The 16,422-nt window shown below is 40.9% G+C and overlaps 1 protein-coding gene across 1 annotated transcript in view; it reads right to left on the reverse strand.

Moving 5' to 3' along the window:
- The window catches only part of IDUA (alpha-L-iduronidase), a 700,883-nt gene that overhangs the window by 279,519 nt on the left and 404,942 nt on the right, over window positions 1-16,422 (reverse strand). Inside the window, exons 9-10 of the mRNA XM_044061120.1 lie at window positions 11,336-11,551; window positions 10,652-10,773 (exon numbers count right to left, since the gene is read on the reverse strand). Of these exons, the coding sequence (XP_043917055.1) occupies window positions 10,652-10,773; window positions 11,336-11,551 (338 nt within the window). The remainder of the gene's footprint in view (window positions 1-10,651; window positions 10,774-11,335; window positions 11,552-16,422) is intronic.

Here is a 16,422-nt window from a genome sequence, read left to right on the forward strand (position 1 = left end):
TGCCCTAAGGCATTTATAAGCCTAGCCCAAAGTTTTGTGGCCTACGCCACCCCTTATATGAAAAAATACTGTGCCCATTAGTTTGTTGTGCCTCTGTCCAGCAGTGACACAGAGATGATTCCCGGGGTAAACCTACGATCTCCCATCCACAGGTCAAGATTTCTCTTGAACAGAGCCAGCGAGGTGCTCTGCCTCACATGGACCGGGATTTTATTCCACAGCATAGGGAGTCTCTGAGTGATAAATCTATCCCTCCAGCACGTCCTATTTATATCCATGCTAAGGTTTAAGTCGCTTGCTCTAGTGGTTTTGGTGGATTTGGATTTTTTGAGGTGGAGTATGTCCATTAATTCCGGGTTGGACATGGCCTTGTATGTCAGGCACATGTCACCTCTGAGCAGACGGTATGCGACTGAATAGAGCTGGAGTTTCTTCAATCTGGCAGCATATGACAGATTTTAGAGTCCCTTTATCCTTTTGGTGAGGAACTTTTGGGGTCTCTCCAATTGCTGCAGATGTCGAGTGAGATACATCCCGAATGGGGCATTGTACTCGATCATTGGTCTGATAAGTGAAGAGTACAGGGGAACAATGACCTCACTAGATCTGGATGTGAATCCCTTCATGATTAGGTGGGCAATGTAGAAGGTCTTTCTAACCACTTTAGCAACGTGAGTGTCAAAAGAAAGGCCACTGTCAACCTGGGTCCCTAGGTCCCTGATAACCTCTTCTGTGCTTAGTGGATTGCCACCTATATGGTAGCTTGGGGTTACCTTGTTTTTCCTGAAGGGTATGACTATACATTTTTTGGCGTTTAACTTCAGGCCATGGCTCTGGCACCAGCTATCTGTTTCTGTGAGTTCCTTCTGAAGGATATCCGTGTCCAATGCACTTTCCACTATGGCGCCCAGTTTGCAGTCGTCTGCAAACTTTGTCAGCCAAAGTCCTCCCGTGTTGGCCCGTACTTCTGAGAAGTATATGCCGAACAATAGGTGGCCAAGGACCGAGCCCTGTGGGACACCACTTGTGACCGGCTTGGAGTCTGACATAGCGCCAGCAACTCTAACCCTGTGGGTTCTGTCCTTAAGCCAGTTTGCAACCCATCTTGTGACATATGGGCTTACATTTAAGCTGGTAAGTTTTTCTACAATACCCGAGTGGGGTATTGTGTCGAAAGCCTTTGCAAGGTCAAGGTAGGCTGTATGGACTGCCTTTCCCTCATCAATGGCCTTGGTGACTGTTTTGAAGAAGTCGACCAAGTTCAAAAGGCATGATCTGCCCTTGACGAAGCCAAACTGGGTCAGGTCCAATGTCTGCAAGTCCCCTATATCTTTGTTTATGAGCTCCATTATGATCCTCTCCATAGCTTTGCAGACTAGACTTGTTAAGCTTATGGGGCGGTAATTACCAGGGTCCGTAGAGGCACCGCCTTTGTGGAGTGGGACCACAGTTGCCATACGCCACTCCTTGGGCACGTATCCTGTGGTAAGGCTGAGATTAAACAGCTGCCTTATGTGCGGGTTTAATTCCTCATTTAGCTCGTGTAGCACACAGCCGGGAACACCATCCGGTCCCATTGATGCTGTGTTTTTAGCTTTAGAGAGAGCAGCTTTCACCTGCGCATTTGAGATGTCTGGGAGGCTACACTCCGCTGGGATAGTTATCTCTCCTTTAGGGGGGTGAAGTTTGCACTGAACCTGTCTGCCAGTATGTTGGCAATGTCTGTGGGTTCAGTGATTTTTGTATCATTTTGGACTAATTCTGAGCATATCTGGGAGTTTCCACCCAGGTTCCTAACATAGCTGAAAAAGGCCTTATGATTGTCCTTTGAATCCATGGCACTTTTTCTCTCAAAATTGGCCTTAGTTGATTTTATGAGTGCTCGTATTTTTTTACTAATAATGATCAGGGGTGACTTCCCTTTTATGGATTTTGTTCTATCATGTAATAGCTTTCTCCTCTTATTGTAAAGTTTGTTAATGGCTGGGGTCCACCAGACTGGACGTTTGCCCTTTGTGGAAAGAGTCTTGGTTTTATTTGGGATTGCCTGATCCATGCAGTCCTGGAGGTGTTCATAGAAGGCATTTGTAAGGGCTTCCGCAGCTTGGGTTGTGGTTTCCACGGCTTGGGGGCCTTGAAGGATACCACACCAGTCTTGAGTAGTGTGAAGTTTGATTTAGAGAAGTTCTTCACTGTGGTCTTTTTTGTTTGGGGTGGGGGCGGGATGTGGATTTCCAGTGAGATTAGTTTATGATCAGATCTCACCAATGAGGGATATACTTCCGGTGTGGAGCATTTTGTCCCCATGTTTGTGATAATGAGATCTAGTATATTTTCTCCTCTCATGGGAACAGTGACTAGCTGTTCCATGGCATTTGAATTTATGAACTCCAGGAACCGTTGGGCTAGAAAGTTAGGGCTTGAGTAATGTTCCCAGTCTATATTCGGGTAGTTGAAGTCACCCAATATGATGGTGTTTGGAGATACATTTATACCCTCCAGTGTCTTCAGGAAGGCTGTGTGGGGTTCCTGAGTTTGAGAGGGTGGCCTGTAGCATGCTACAATTTGTAGAGCAGTTTTGCCTATGGTTAGTTGCACCTGGATGATTTCCAAAGCTTCATGCGTTGCCACCAACCTGGAGGTGTGGGTATCCTTTATGAATATGGATACACCCCCTCCTTTTGTGGTGTGGTCCGGGTTTTGGGGCCGGAACGCATGATATGAGGTAAAACCTAATAGTGCCAGGGTGCTCTCAGGAGCCTTGAACCTGGTTTCAGTTACAGCACAGACATCGATGTTCTCCATACTGAGAAGGGCCTCGAGTGCGTGCATTTTGAGATTTAGACTTCTGGCATTGAGCAGCATTACCCTCAGTTTCTTCTCATTTTTGTTTTCTAGGGTGGTAGGTTTAGAATTTCAGCCTTGCCTAAAAAAGGCACTATGGGGGTGGCAAGAGCCTTAGCCAATATCCGGAATCCCAGGGGTGACAGGTGCAAGCCGTCCCTTTCGAAGCAGCGTGGCTTGTCAAGCATGTCATCCCAGGCAGACAGACACTGGATCCCCTTTGAATGACACCAGACATTAAGCCAATTGTTAAAGTTGATCATCTTGTCTCTATATTGTGGCATCATTCTTGTTGAAGGAAGGATACTGCTCAGGGTCAGGGTCATACCTGCCTGGGCTACATAATCAGAGAGCTCCTCTATGTCTCTTTTCATGTAGTCCAGGGAGGTACGTCTCAGGTCGTTCACACCAGCATGGACAATGACTGTGTCATATTTGTACTTGCCGTGGAGTGACCAGAGTGCTTGTGTTATGTGGTGGATTCTAGCGCCCGATAGGCAGCTTACTGTAACCCTCTCCTTGTTCAGCCTAGTGAGTGGGACGTCAGTGTGTCTGACTATGGAGTCACCTATGACAAGTATGTTTGGTGTTGTATTTGGCCTTAAGGGCTGTGACTGCTTTGCACACTGATTTTGTGGTTTATGTGTTGCTTGTGGGGTGTCTTGAGGTAGCAGTTGTTTGGAGGCCTCTGCTGTTTAGGTAAATTTTTACTCAGAGCCTCCGAGTATGTCTTTGTGTGTTTATGTGTTTGATTCAGTGGTGTGGTAGCATTATGTGAGGCTGGTTTTGTGGTGTGTGTAGTTGCCTTCTCCTCCTGTCTGGTCTTGCCAGTCCTGAGTTGAGAGAGCTCAGCCTCCAGTTTGGCTAAATAGCTGCATCTCTCGCAAGTATTTGTGTTATGTGGGAGGAGGAGAGGGTTGTCTGTGTACATGAGGCAATTGTAACATTGCCTCAATATTCCCAGATTCACCAACTGGGCAGGAGAGGACGCCAGCATCTGGCCCTTCGACATGCTAGAAAAATTAAGAAGTTAGGTATGAGACTGAATAAGAGAGGACTTAGTAAGGAAGTGGGTACTCCTGGGGGGGGTTTCGCAAGTGAGGGGTTTTGTATAATATAGAAGTGGCAAGTGCTGAGCTTTTTTTTTTTTTTTTTTTTTTTGAGAGAGAAAAAAAAAAAAACTTTTAGGAACAAGTGATGCGCTTTTTAGTCAAGGGATATACTGTTTAGGTTACTAGTAGAGCAGTTCTAAGGGAAAAAATGAGGAACAGACTTTATAGAGCCAGAAAAAGTTTAACCTTGTTAAACCGGCACTGCCCGATGCTGCTCTAGTGGCAACTCCACGCTAAAGCGTGCTTTATAGCAGGGGGCTGGAAAAGGCAGGAAATGACCCAAAATGGCCACTGAACTACAAGTTACTGTCTTAAACCACTCCTCTGAGGACAAACAGGCAGCTCAGTACTCCCCACTCCCACTGGTGAGTAAAGAAACTTCCCCCTGACCAAACAAAGAAAATGGAGAAGTACAGGAACCAAGACAAAGCCCAGGGATCAGCAAAATCTGATCACTGGAACAAACTAGCCAGGAAAGCTAGGAGAACAAGAATATTTTTTTGTTTTTTTCAAGTTTTTCACAGACAGAACAGAAAACACAATAAATGCTTTGCTTTTCGATTAAATGCTATCAAAAGCTAGTACACTTGAGTGTATTAGCCTGTAGTTTAACTTTTAAGCAAACTTAAACTAAGAAGTGCAACCAACAATTAAAGCTTATAAAAACAGGAAAAACAGGTAATACCACTATAAAATAGACAGAAACAGTCGTCGAATAACACAAATGGTCGAAAAATGCAAGAAAAATACTTAAAATCTGGAAAGTTGCTTTTTCTGTCCTCTGCTGCTCTAGGAACTCTGCTGGATACCACGAGGAGCTGTGCTGAGTTCTCTACAGCCAGAAAAGCCTGCCAAAGCGTGCTTTATAGCAGGGGGCTGGAAAAGGCAGGAAATTACCCAAAATGGCCACTGAACTACAAGTTACTGTCTTAAACCACTCCTCTGAGGACAAACAGGCAGCTCAGTACTCCCCACTCCCACTGGTGAGTAAAGAAACTTCCCCCTGACCAAACAAAGAAAATGGAGAAGTACAGGAACCAAGACATATATATATATATATATATATATATATATATATATATATATATATATATATACATATATAAAATGTACACCTGATAAAGCTCTGAAAATTGAAAAAAGTTCTTACCTCTTGTTTTAACTTAATAAACTATAGTTTTAAACAAAGCAATACCAGTCAGAATCTTGTTTTCTTACTTTTAGTAAGAATGCAAAATGATCTATGACATGGATCTTACATAAGATGTTTTGACAGCAGTCTATTTTTATAATTTGTATGCCTATATCAAGAGTAGTCATTTCTGTTACAATTAGCTTTCCCTTTTTCTGTTTTGTTTTTCCTTAAAGAAAGTGTTCATTACCCTAAAGTCTGGAAAATGTCTAGTTGTGTAAGTTGAACTCACCATAACAGTAGATGTTCAAATGATCAATGCTGCAGTAGCCTTAGTGATATGGGTTATATCCTGCCAACGATATAACAGCCAGCCAGCTTCCAAAGCTTCAGGGCACCTTCCATGTGCCCAAATTGTCAGGCTGCTTGAGCTGAGCTGAATAAAGGCAAGTTTGGGTGCAAAACCCTTCAGAGCTTTCCTGCCAGCACAGACAGTGAGGCTGGGTCCAGAAAGGACAATGCTAGGAACAAGAAAAATAAATGTCCACACCCTGCTGGCACTAAAAAAAAAAAAACAAGTGGGAATGGAGTGATGGAGTGGCTAAATATGATGCAGTAGATAGTACAAAGGATAAGGCAGAGAACTGATAATGTGATCTAGACACACAAAACCTTAAGAAACTTTTGAAGTTTGGATGAATAGGGATGAAATGATAAGTATCTTTTAAGTCTCATTTTATCAGGAAACTTGAAAGAGGAAGAAAAAAAAGTAACAGGTTGTAAAGTGAAATTATTTTGAATTTGGGCACTATCATAAATATGTTTAGGAAAGAAAGATCCAGAATTGGTCTCCCAAGTATTTTCTTCCTTTGGCACTAGAAAAAGCTTTGAATAAAAACCCTTCCTTACCTGGGAAGGAGAAACTGGTTATATCATTCCTTAGGACAGCAAGTGATGAAGAACAAGTGGAAACAAAAGAGTCTGATCTGGAAGAGTCATGCCCCCTAGAACTGAAGTATCTAATCCTATGGCCATCTGTAAAGTTGATGAATGATTTTCAGAATCTATTTGTCTGAAACAATCTGTTGCCAAAGAGAAACATTTAGATTCAGACTTTCTGGGGAAAAGGGGGCAGGGTGGAAGAGGGTCATGAGGCCTCTTGAACATTCATTCAGATTTATTGGACTGTCCTTGGTTTTGGGAGGTTTAAGACTTGTTTTTGGAGCCCTCTTGCCATTTCTTCTTAAATGTCTGTTTACATGAGTTTTGTTGAGACTATTTATTCTGTTTTTCAACAAAAGTAGATGGAGAGAGAAAATCTCTTGGAAAATTTGGAAAATGAAAGCTGAAATATTTTAGAGATTCCCTGGATAAGCTTGCCCCTTTCATCACACTTTTTGATCACTTCTGTGGCAGTGGGGTCAAACACTAAATCTCCTTTTAAAGGGAATGTAAAATCTCATTTCTAACATAATCTGGGAGATTATGAGAATGCAGCAATGCAAACCTCCTCAAATCAATGTCAGTGGTCATAACCCTGAAAGAAGTATCAACAGAGTCACACACACACACACACACACACACACACACACACACACACACACACACACACACACACACACACACACACACACTGCAAACAATGAATAGTGACCTGTGCAATAGAAGAAACTAAGTATTTTAAAACAGATTTTTCCTTACAAGAAGAAACTGCAGACAAAGCATTCATCACACTTTCACAATTTGTCAGAACAAATGTAAACATATGAGCCTGACAATTCAAAATTCTGAAAAATCAAAGTTGCAGAAATATGCACTTTTTCATACCTATCAATAATTTTCCTATCCTTATTAAAAATAGTAGGACTGGAATTAACTAAGTGCTTAGCAGAAGTGGAATTAACTAAAGCTATAGCTGCTGGGCCGAGTGTAGGAACAGTGTATAAAGTTTAAAAAGACTGAGGAACTTTATACACCTTATCTGCATTTTTAAGAACAGCTGGCTAACTATCAGGAAAATTGCATGCAGTAACACACAGCCTATAAAACAGACATAACAGAAGGAATGGATGTAGGTTCTGGAAAATCCTTCTATAACAACTCAGTATTTTCTGAGAGACTAAGAAACCTCAGTGTTCTCCCACTAAAAACACTGACGCATTCTAGCAATAGTCTTAGAGAAAGAGAACCCTGCACAAGGAGAATTAGAAACCAAGCTACCTTCTGAGTCTGAATCCGAAATCTAGGGAAAATTCTTGCATCCATCCTTGCATCTTTCTGTTCAGATTCAGAATCTTGGATCTCTTCAGGAAAAGAGGAATCCCTCTTTCCTTTACCAGAACCTACTATACAAGAATGATCAATAGCCTAAATTTAACCCTGAGCCAGACCCAGTAAACTACTCCTATCCAAAGAAATGTGAGGATAAGTAGAAATGTGCTTGGTTTTCTGTTTCTTTTTGACAGGAAAAATGGGGCCAGCCATGTCACTAATGGCAACAACTGCTTCTCCAGGGATGGGCACAACATCCTGACAAAACAGGGAAATCTTTCCTGTTCCCCCTCCCAGGAAAGACAAGAGGGTCTCCCCTTCTGAGGGGATCCCAACAGCCACAGAAGACCTGACTAGCCCATGGTCCATTATGGCTATAGGTGCTACACCAGAGGGATCTGAGCTAAAAGATGAGTGGTTTAAGGTACAACAAATGGCCACAGCAATGTCACCCACCTGTTGTTGAGGCAAACTGTCAGCCTGCTGCTGTAGCTGCAAAGCTGCTTGCTTAACTTTTTCTTTTTGTGGCCAGAAGAAGAACCAACTGTGGGATTGGTAGTCTGTTTCTTGGTCAAGTTGAAAATGGTGCATCTTTCAGCAATTGCCAGTAAACACTACCAGATGACAAAAGTAACATTTTTGACAGAAAAAAATAGTAAAAAGCACTTTAAAAACTATACCAGCTCTACAAAAGAAAAACTAAACACAATTTCTCCAAAGAAAAAATATTAGTTACTTTACACTACTTTTAAACTGACAAAAAAAGAGTGTTCTGTTTAAACACGTTAGAGTCTCAACACAGTAAGTTAAAACACAACACTCTTAGCTTTAAAATAATTTTTTTCTCAAAAGGAAAGTAGAAAACATCAACAAAATGAAGAAAATGGAAAGTTTTTTCCTCCAAAGGGAATTTATCTGCCAGCAAAGGAAAGCACAAGCTGATGGCCAATCCTCAGTAGCCTCAGTGGAGAATACTCTTTGGCAGCAGTAAAGCCCTGAAGGGCTTTGTGCCCTAACTTGTCTATTAGTAAGCTCAGCTCAAGCTGCCTGACAGTTTGAGTGCGTGGAAGGTGTGTATGTAGATATACATAGGTATAAACACATAGAACACATCAAGCTTTAGTCTGTCTAGTTCAAACTGATGAGAAGTTTATATTTTGCTCTGCTTTCAAGTTAGTAAGAAAGCATTTTGGACTTCATTCAAAGTGACTGCATACAGCATTTCTTTTTTTAGTTGTCTGAATTGCACCACGTTAACACTCTTAATGACTATAAACTCAAAAACTTCAAAGCAAGCAATATGGTGTAGCAAATTGGACATGTGCTTGGTTAGGCAGTTTATATTTGAAGTGAAAACACTTGAAAGAAAACGTGGGCAATGCATGCTAATGGAGTTGCTGTTTATAAGTAGTTAGTGTACAGCAAAATGCCATAGCAGAATGTCAAAGGACTTAGCATTAAAGTGAGGCTACCTATAGATTTAGTTGTAAAGGACCAGAAATAAATTATCCGTTGAGAAACTTGGGACATCTCAAAACATGGTGAAACAGAATAATGAAGGATGTTCTAGGAGAAATAAATTAAGACGTACAATCACTTACAGCACAGATTGTGCAGCAATCTGTAATGTCATTAGGAAGTACTGGCCAGTTCTAACATCAGATGTTAGAATTAAAGAACTGGTGGGAGAGAATCCAAGCTTTGCATTCAAAAACAAGAAAAACCTCAAGAGACTTTTGTGCCAAAAAAGATGGGATAGAGACAAGGAAGGAAATGGATCAAATACTCTCAACGAGTGAGCACAGGTACACGAAAATGTGGTCTCTGCAAGGCATGTCCTTTGATCATCACAAGTAATACCTTTATACATCCAGTAACAAATAAGAAGTACGCCTTTCCGACATCAGTGAACTGTAATAGTAGAAATATAATATATGTCAAAACTTGCTCCCTATGTACAGCTTATTACATAGGGAAAACAAACAGAATGCTTAAAGAACGCATTCTTTGGCATATTTCGGACATAAGAAACAAGGTGGAGAATAATTCCCTCTATCAACATATTTCTAAATTTAAGGACCACACTTTTAGATTTATGGCACTTTCAAGAATTAAGGAAAATGTGGGAGGTGGTGATTTATTGACTAAAACTGAAGCTGAAGAAGCAAGGTGGATTATGGATCTGAGAGCAGATCACCCTCCAGGACTGAATGGGGTAGTACCCCTGAAACCTATTCTAAAAGAGTGAGGTCCCAAAAGTAAAGGATAATTTTCTATATATATTTAATATCTGCTTCCACTTTAAGGAGTGATGTCATTGGAATGAGAGTGGTTGATGTTCCGTATTAAAAAGGAAGTTTTTTTTTTATTAAAACAGGATCTGAAGAAGGTTTGAATAACCAAAAACACTTATATTGGTGGTGGTGCTGTGGTAGCGTTGTTGCCTCATAGTAAGACATTGTCCTGTTCGATTCTCAGCTAGAGCGTCTTCTGTGTGGAGGCATGCGTGAATGGGCGTACCTTCGCTGAAGGTTGTGCATCAGGGCCGGCAACTCGGCATGTAAAAATCTACTGCCAATCATTAGCGGACCGGAGTTCTGCTGTGGCAACCCCTAACCGGGAAAAGCCGAAAGACACAACAACAACAACTTATATTGGCTTTTTTAACCTTTTAAACTTTAAATAAAACTGTTTTAGCAGTTCTTTCTAATGGGTTGGAGAGGTCCTGTTTTAAGACCTTGAATTTTGAATAAAGAGTGTTTTAGCAGTTTTCACAATGAGCTCGCAAGCAGGAGGTGGCACGTTCACTGATTTTTTTATATAAATATATTGAAAGGTTGCTAGCTATACTACACTATTTTATCAACATGACAAAATAAAAGAGTTTAGAAGTATAACTGTGTTTCATACACCAGTAGTAATAGCTTAACTCTACTGTTCTGCTAAACAACCAGTTTTCTCAGTAATTAAGATACTTTCACAGATTAAACTACTAACTTAAATAACTATGTAGTTGTAAGGCAAATCTGGATCCTCCAAGTTGTATAACCTCATTTTTGCAGTTGAAGTTTTATTTAAAAGGACCTGTTTATACTGTTCTGCTAAACAAGTAGTTTTCTCAGTAACTCAGATACCTTCACAGATTATAGTACTAAATTAAATATCCATTCAGCTGTATGGCGAATCTGGATCCTCATGTTACGCAACATCATTTTTGTAGCTGAAATTTTATTTCAAAGAATTTGTTAATACATTAATTACATGGTTGTTAATCTTTAGAGATAAACCATACCTCTGAATTTCTCATTTGCTGGAACTGTTTCACACTTGGAAAAACAGGACTTCCTAGATTCTTCCACTGCAAGTAAGGGTTGCTTTGTTTGTTGTCCAGATAATATGTTGTATATACAATCCCTATAAAATTATACACAATCAAAAACAGTTAATGTGGTGCTGCACTGTTAATGCATATTTAACATGATTCTTTACTAACAAGGCATTCAGAAGCTTATAAAAGCAATAGGGAACAGCAGCATACAATAAGAGTTTAGCCATAATAACCTGGTAAAATGGGAAAGTTATGCCAATTTTTTGAATGCATTCTAAGTATGACCAAAATATTTTATGAACACAAGGAAATAATTGATTTCTAAATTAATACACAGCTGCAGTTCTTTAAAATGAAAGCAGCTTTGATGTACATCAAAACAAAATAAAAAATTCATATTAATGCATGTATGCACATACACATCTTACATATGTACAAGTCATCTCAAAACTGTAAAAATGCAGTAACAGAAAGGAAACAAGTTATGAACTTAATATTTGACTATTCGGTACAAATCTTCCAAAGAGCTTACAAACTACAGGTAGTAGTTTTATGGGAATATATTCTATTGCATTTAAGAAAGTAGTGGTTTTACAGAAATATTTTCTACTGCATTTAAGAAATGCACTGTATCTCTGTGTTACTCACCCTTTAATGCAGGAACATGGGTAACATTAACAGTAACATAATCAGTGTTGAATGATGTCCGGTTGTCATTGCTGTTATATATCAGTATGGTACACTGCCAGCTGTCTGGGCTAGTGAATGGTACACGATCATGGAGGGCAGCCAACACTCCCAAAGTACTGTTATAGTCCACAGGTATACCGTCAGCAAAGACATCAGCAGAAATCTGTTTCTCACCTTCAGAAACAAGAAAGTAAGCAAGTCTCTTATGAAATGACAAAAGTAATGTTCACTTCTTAGTAGCTATAGCGTATTTCAAGTGTTAAAATATGTATGCATTTATATTTTATATACACAGACTCCACTACCTAGAGATGGATTAAACAGGTAACTGGTAAATAAATTAATGGCTATCCAGATCAGCATACACTTACTACTGTTAGTTTGCAATCATTGTTTTCAGTAAAACAGTGCTGCTTATTATAAGGCTTAATCTTCTGCACCAAACTTAAACTGCCAATGACCTAGAAACTGAGCACAAATTTGATAAAATGTTGTTAACTAGTCTCCCTAAAGGGGAAGTCCATTTGCAGTAAACACCCAAGTAGAAACGTTCAGAACATGTTGGTGACAAAATCAGCAGCAAAATACTCATATGACATGGGATCAGGTTGCAACTTGGGTGCTGAAAAAGTGTGACAAGGAGGGATGAAAGTGAGCAACCAATGCTGTTTTCCCATTCTAGAAGGAAGGTGTTGATGGCATTCCACCAAAAGAGCTTTAACTAGGGGAAAGCAGGCACTACAGCTCCTGCAACCTGGACTCAAAGTGCAATCCCGTTATGGAGATTGTGTGCACTGCAGCTGAAATTGTGCATAAGTATGTACTTACGTTGTATGCACTTGCATTTATGTAGAACAGCAGACACTGTAACTTGCTTTCTTCTGGCCAATCAGATGGTGTTAAGATTATAAGAAAGACTTCCCAGCCTTCACAGGATTACATGATCCCTTGCTCTCATGTCCCTTTCCTGAAGTTCTAGGGTGCCAGTGGTGGGGAGAAATAAATGCAACAATAGTGGGATGGGACAAAGACCAAAAAGAGTACACTGGAACTATGGTACAGAAAAACAATAAATGTGCTGAACACATATAAAATGATGAGAATGGAATGGCATGCCAAGGAATGTTTCAATAACTTAAATGGAATATGGCATCAATAGGACTGAAGACCATTCATCACTGCAAAAATTACACTGCTCTAAAAAGATCTACTGATGTGTGTGAATATACATATTGCTGAGTGCTACAGGTTCACAGGTTCATAGGCTGTTACTAGGCTAATGGCCCTAGGGCCTTTACAAGCCCAGACATGTTATACCCGTGTTCCCTAATTGACCTTACTTAGATTGTCGTTATTCACAGAGCAAGTCTATGATCAGCACCAAATGCACCTGTCCATGAGTGACATAGCTGCCACCCCCGGGGTGAATTTACAGTCTCCCATCCAGTTGTCTAGGATGCGCTTGAATAGGGCCATTGAGGAGCTCTCCTTCAAATGAATTGGGAGTTTATTCCAGAGGAGTGGCAATCTCTGGGAGATATACCTGTCTCTGCAGCCTGTTCTGTTAATGTCACAGTCTGGATTGAGATCCCTGGAGTGAGTCACTCTTGTCCCATTTGATTTGCAGATGTGGAGCATTTCCATTAGGGCCAGATCAGAGACTGCTCTGTAAGCCAGGCACAACTTGCCACTCAGCAGCCTATAGGATACACAGTACAGTGACATGGCTTTTAGTCTTTCCATGGAGGTCATGTTTTGGAGGCCCTGAAATTTCTTGGTGGGAAACCTCTGTGGTCTCAGCAGCTGCTGCAGGTGGCTGGTGAGGTACATGCAAAAGGGGGCACTGTACTCTATTAGTTGTCTGATGAGAGTTGAGTATAGAGGAGGTATAATATCCTTAGTCTTGGATGCGATGCCCTTACTTCTGAGATGTGCATTGTAGAAGGCTTTCCTTATCACCGTGGATACATGGTGATTGAAGTTTAGATTGTTATCAGCCTCTGTTCTCAAATATCACACCACTGGGTTTGAGCTTAGGGGGGGGGTGCTGTCAATACTGTAATTTGCAGTGAGTTCCTCTTTGCCAAAGGGGATAATAATAATGCACTTTTTGCATTTAGTTTTAGTCCATGGCTTTGGTACCAATCATTTGTCTGTGTTAGCCCCTTTTGTAATATGTTAACATCATTTGAGGACTCAATGATTGCTCCCAGTTTGCAATCATCAGCGAACATGGTAAGCCACAGGCCATCTACTTTCACCTGGACTTCTGAGAAACATATTCCAAACAGTAGAGGGCCCAGCACAGATCCTTGTGGTATGCCATTAGTAACTGATCTACTGGTACAAGAAGTATCCCCAACTTTGACAGTATAGGTTCTGTCGGTGAGCCAGTTGGCTACCCATCTAGTGAAGTATGGGTTTATCCCCAGCTGGGAGAGTTTTTCAATGATACCTGAATTGGGGATTATGTCAAAAGCCTTGGCAAAGTCAAGCTAGGCAGTATTTACTGTTTTGCTTACATCCAAGGCTTTGGTGACATTCTTGAAGAAGACCACCAGGTTCAGTATGCATGATCTACCCTTAATGAAGCCAAACTGGGTTGGGTTAAGAGTTTGAAGGTTGCTTCTGTCCTCATTGATAAGGTCCACGTTGATACTTTCTGTGGCCTTGCAGATAAGGCTGGTTAGGCTTATGGGTCTCTAGTTCCAAGGGTTGGTTGATGTACCCCTTTGTGCAAGGGGATTACTGTTGTGCTCCACTCTGCTGGAACAAAGCCAGTGCTCAGGTTGAGGTTAAACAGCGTGTCAAGTGGTTCAGCCACGTCTTGTTTTAGATTGTTTAGTAAGCAGCCTAGGATGTTATCTGGTCCCATTGAGGCTGTGTTTTTGGCCTTGGAGAGAAGGATATGACCTGCTCTTTAGAGATAATAGGTAGAGGACTCATGTCAGGTATGCTTTGGGGTATGGCTTGTGGGGATAGGGTGGTGAAGTTTGCGCCAAATCTGTCAGCTAGCAGATTGGCAATTTCTGAACAAAAAGCAAAGCAGACCAGATACGGCTTAAAATAAAAACTAATATTAATATATACAATAAGTGCTTTAATTCCTAAAAGGCACTTCTTCAGATCAAGGTACAAAAGCTAAAACAAAAAACATATTTATATAATTCCTAATCATACAAATCAATTAAATGAATAACTGAGACAATTAATAAAAGTTAGTAAAAAAAGGTCATGTGATTTCAATGCCCATTTCAACAGCATCATCTCATTCAAGCCTGAAAGTTTTTTTCTGCTTGTAATCTAATGATCCAGTTCATCTCAGACACTTCTGTGCTGTTATTAAAATCTCCTCCTCTTAAATTTTTAACCATCAACTGTAGTACCAAAGATTTAAAAGTATGTGATTGTCCACATATTGTAACATGTTTAGCTAAAGAACTGGTGAGTTTCCCATTCCATACATCACTATAACGCTCAAGGATACATTCTCTTAAAGACCTATTGGTCTTCCCTACATAAAAACGTGCAAACATCACAAACAGCTAAATAAACAAGATTCATATTTCCACAAGTGGCATATAAATCTGGTGTATAACAAATATTAGTAATACGCAATTTCCTCAGGTTCAGTATGAGAGGCACCATCCACTATAAGTTCGATACATAGTTGGGCGTTCCCTTTTAGATTTTGGACACAGCTAAGGAATGCCTTATGATTATCCTTAGCTAGGGATACTAATTTAACTTCGTAACTAGCTTTAGAGGGCTTTACCAGATAGGTGATCAAGCTGTGGTGGGTATTCTTCTTCTGCTGAGTAATTTCTCTCCCGTTCTTAGACATCAGTTTCTTCCTTTTGTTATATACCCTATTTATACTTGAAGTCCATCAAGGTGGCCTGTTTTTTTCAGGAAGACCTGGTTTTGATCTGGTCAGGTACAGCTGAGTCTATACAGTTGTTTAGGTGGTTATACAAAGCATTTGTGTACTCCGGTTTACTATCAAAATGTCAATTGCCCATCGTCGAACGTACATACTGTCGACTCCTTTATGCGAAAGCTGTAATGCCGATTCCTCAATCTATCGAACTAAAACACCGAACGTCGCCATTTCTGACCGCTACACCACAAAACAAGTGCTACCATGGGTCCAACCAATGCGAGATTTTGCATTTCGGAATATCGGAGTTCGACATCCCAACAGTCGCTGTTCGGAGTTCGCGTTAGTGGTGTCGACGATGGGCGATCAACATTTTGATAGTAAACCGTGTACTCCTCTGCATAGGAGCCATTGTTGGCTGTGTTAGCAGGAGGTTTGAAACTTTTTATACCATCGCCTAGAAGGCTGTTTGTTTTGGAGAAATTTTTCAGTTGTTTTGCTCCTGCGGTGGTATCAGGTCTAATCAATACGTCAAATGAGACAAATATATAGTCCGACCTTATCAGGGAGGCAATACACAGGGGGTAGTGCAGTGTCCCCCCATGTTGGTGAGTACTAAGTCTACGGCATTTCAACCTCTTGTGGGGGTGCAGACTAGCTGTTCCAAGGCATTTGTATTGACAAAGTACAGGAACCTCCGGGCGAGCATGTTTGTGCTCATGTATGTTGCCCAATCGATGGAAGGATAGTTGAAATCTCCCATGGCCAAAGTGTTTGGCTGTATACAAAGTGACTCTAGTAAGTGCAGGTAGGCGTTGTGCTTCTCTTGGTTCATGTTGGGGGACCTGTAGCTAGTAATGATGTGGTAGGGTGTTTTACCTATGGTTAGTGGGACCTGGCATAGCTCAAGAAAGTCATACTGTTTAACCAGTCTCGAGGTGTAGTTGGCTTTAATGAAGATGGATACACCTCCACCTTTGGTTCTTTCACACTCATTTTGGGGGTCTGAATGTGTGGAAGCCATTGTAGCCTTGCACAGTTGGGGTGCTCTCTGCGGCCACAAACCATGTCTCAGTGACTGCACAGATGTCAGCATCTTCCAAGGTGAGGAGTGCTTACACAGAGTGCAATTTCCTGTTTAGGCTCATAGCACTATGCAGCATAA

This window comes from Protopterus annectens, chromosome 2.part0 (genome assembly GCF_019279795.1).
Source record: "Protopterus annectens isolate FY-2018-M chromosome 2.part0, PAN1.0, whole genome shotgun sequence".
Lineage (NCBI taxonomy): Eukaryota > Metazoa > Chordata > Ceratodontiformes > Protopteridae > Protopterus > Protopterus annectens.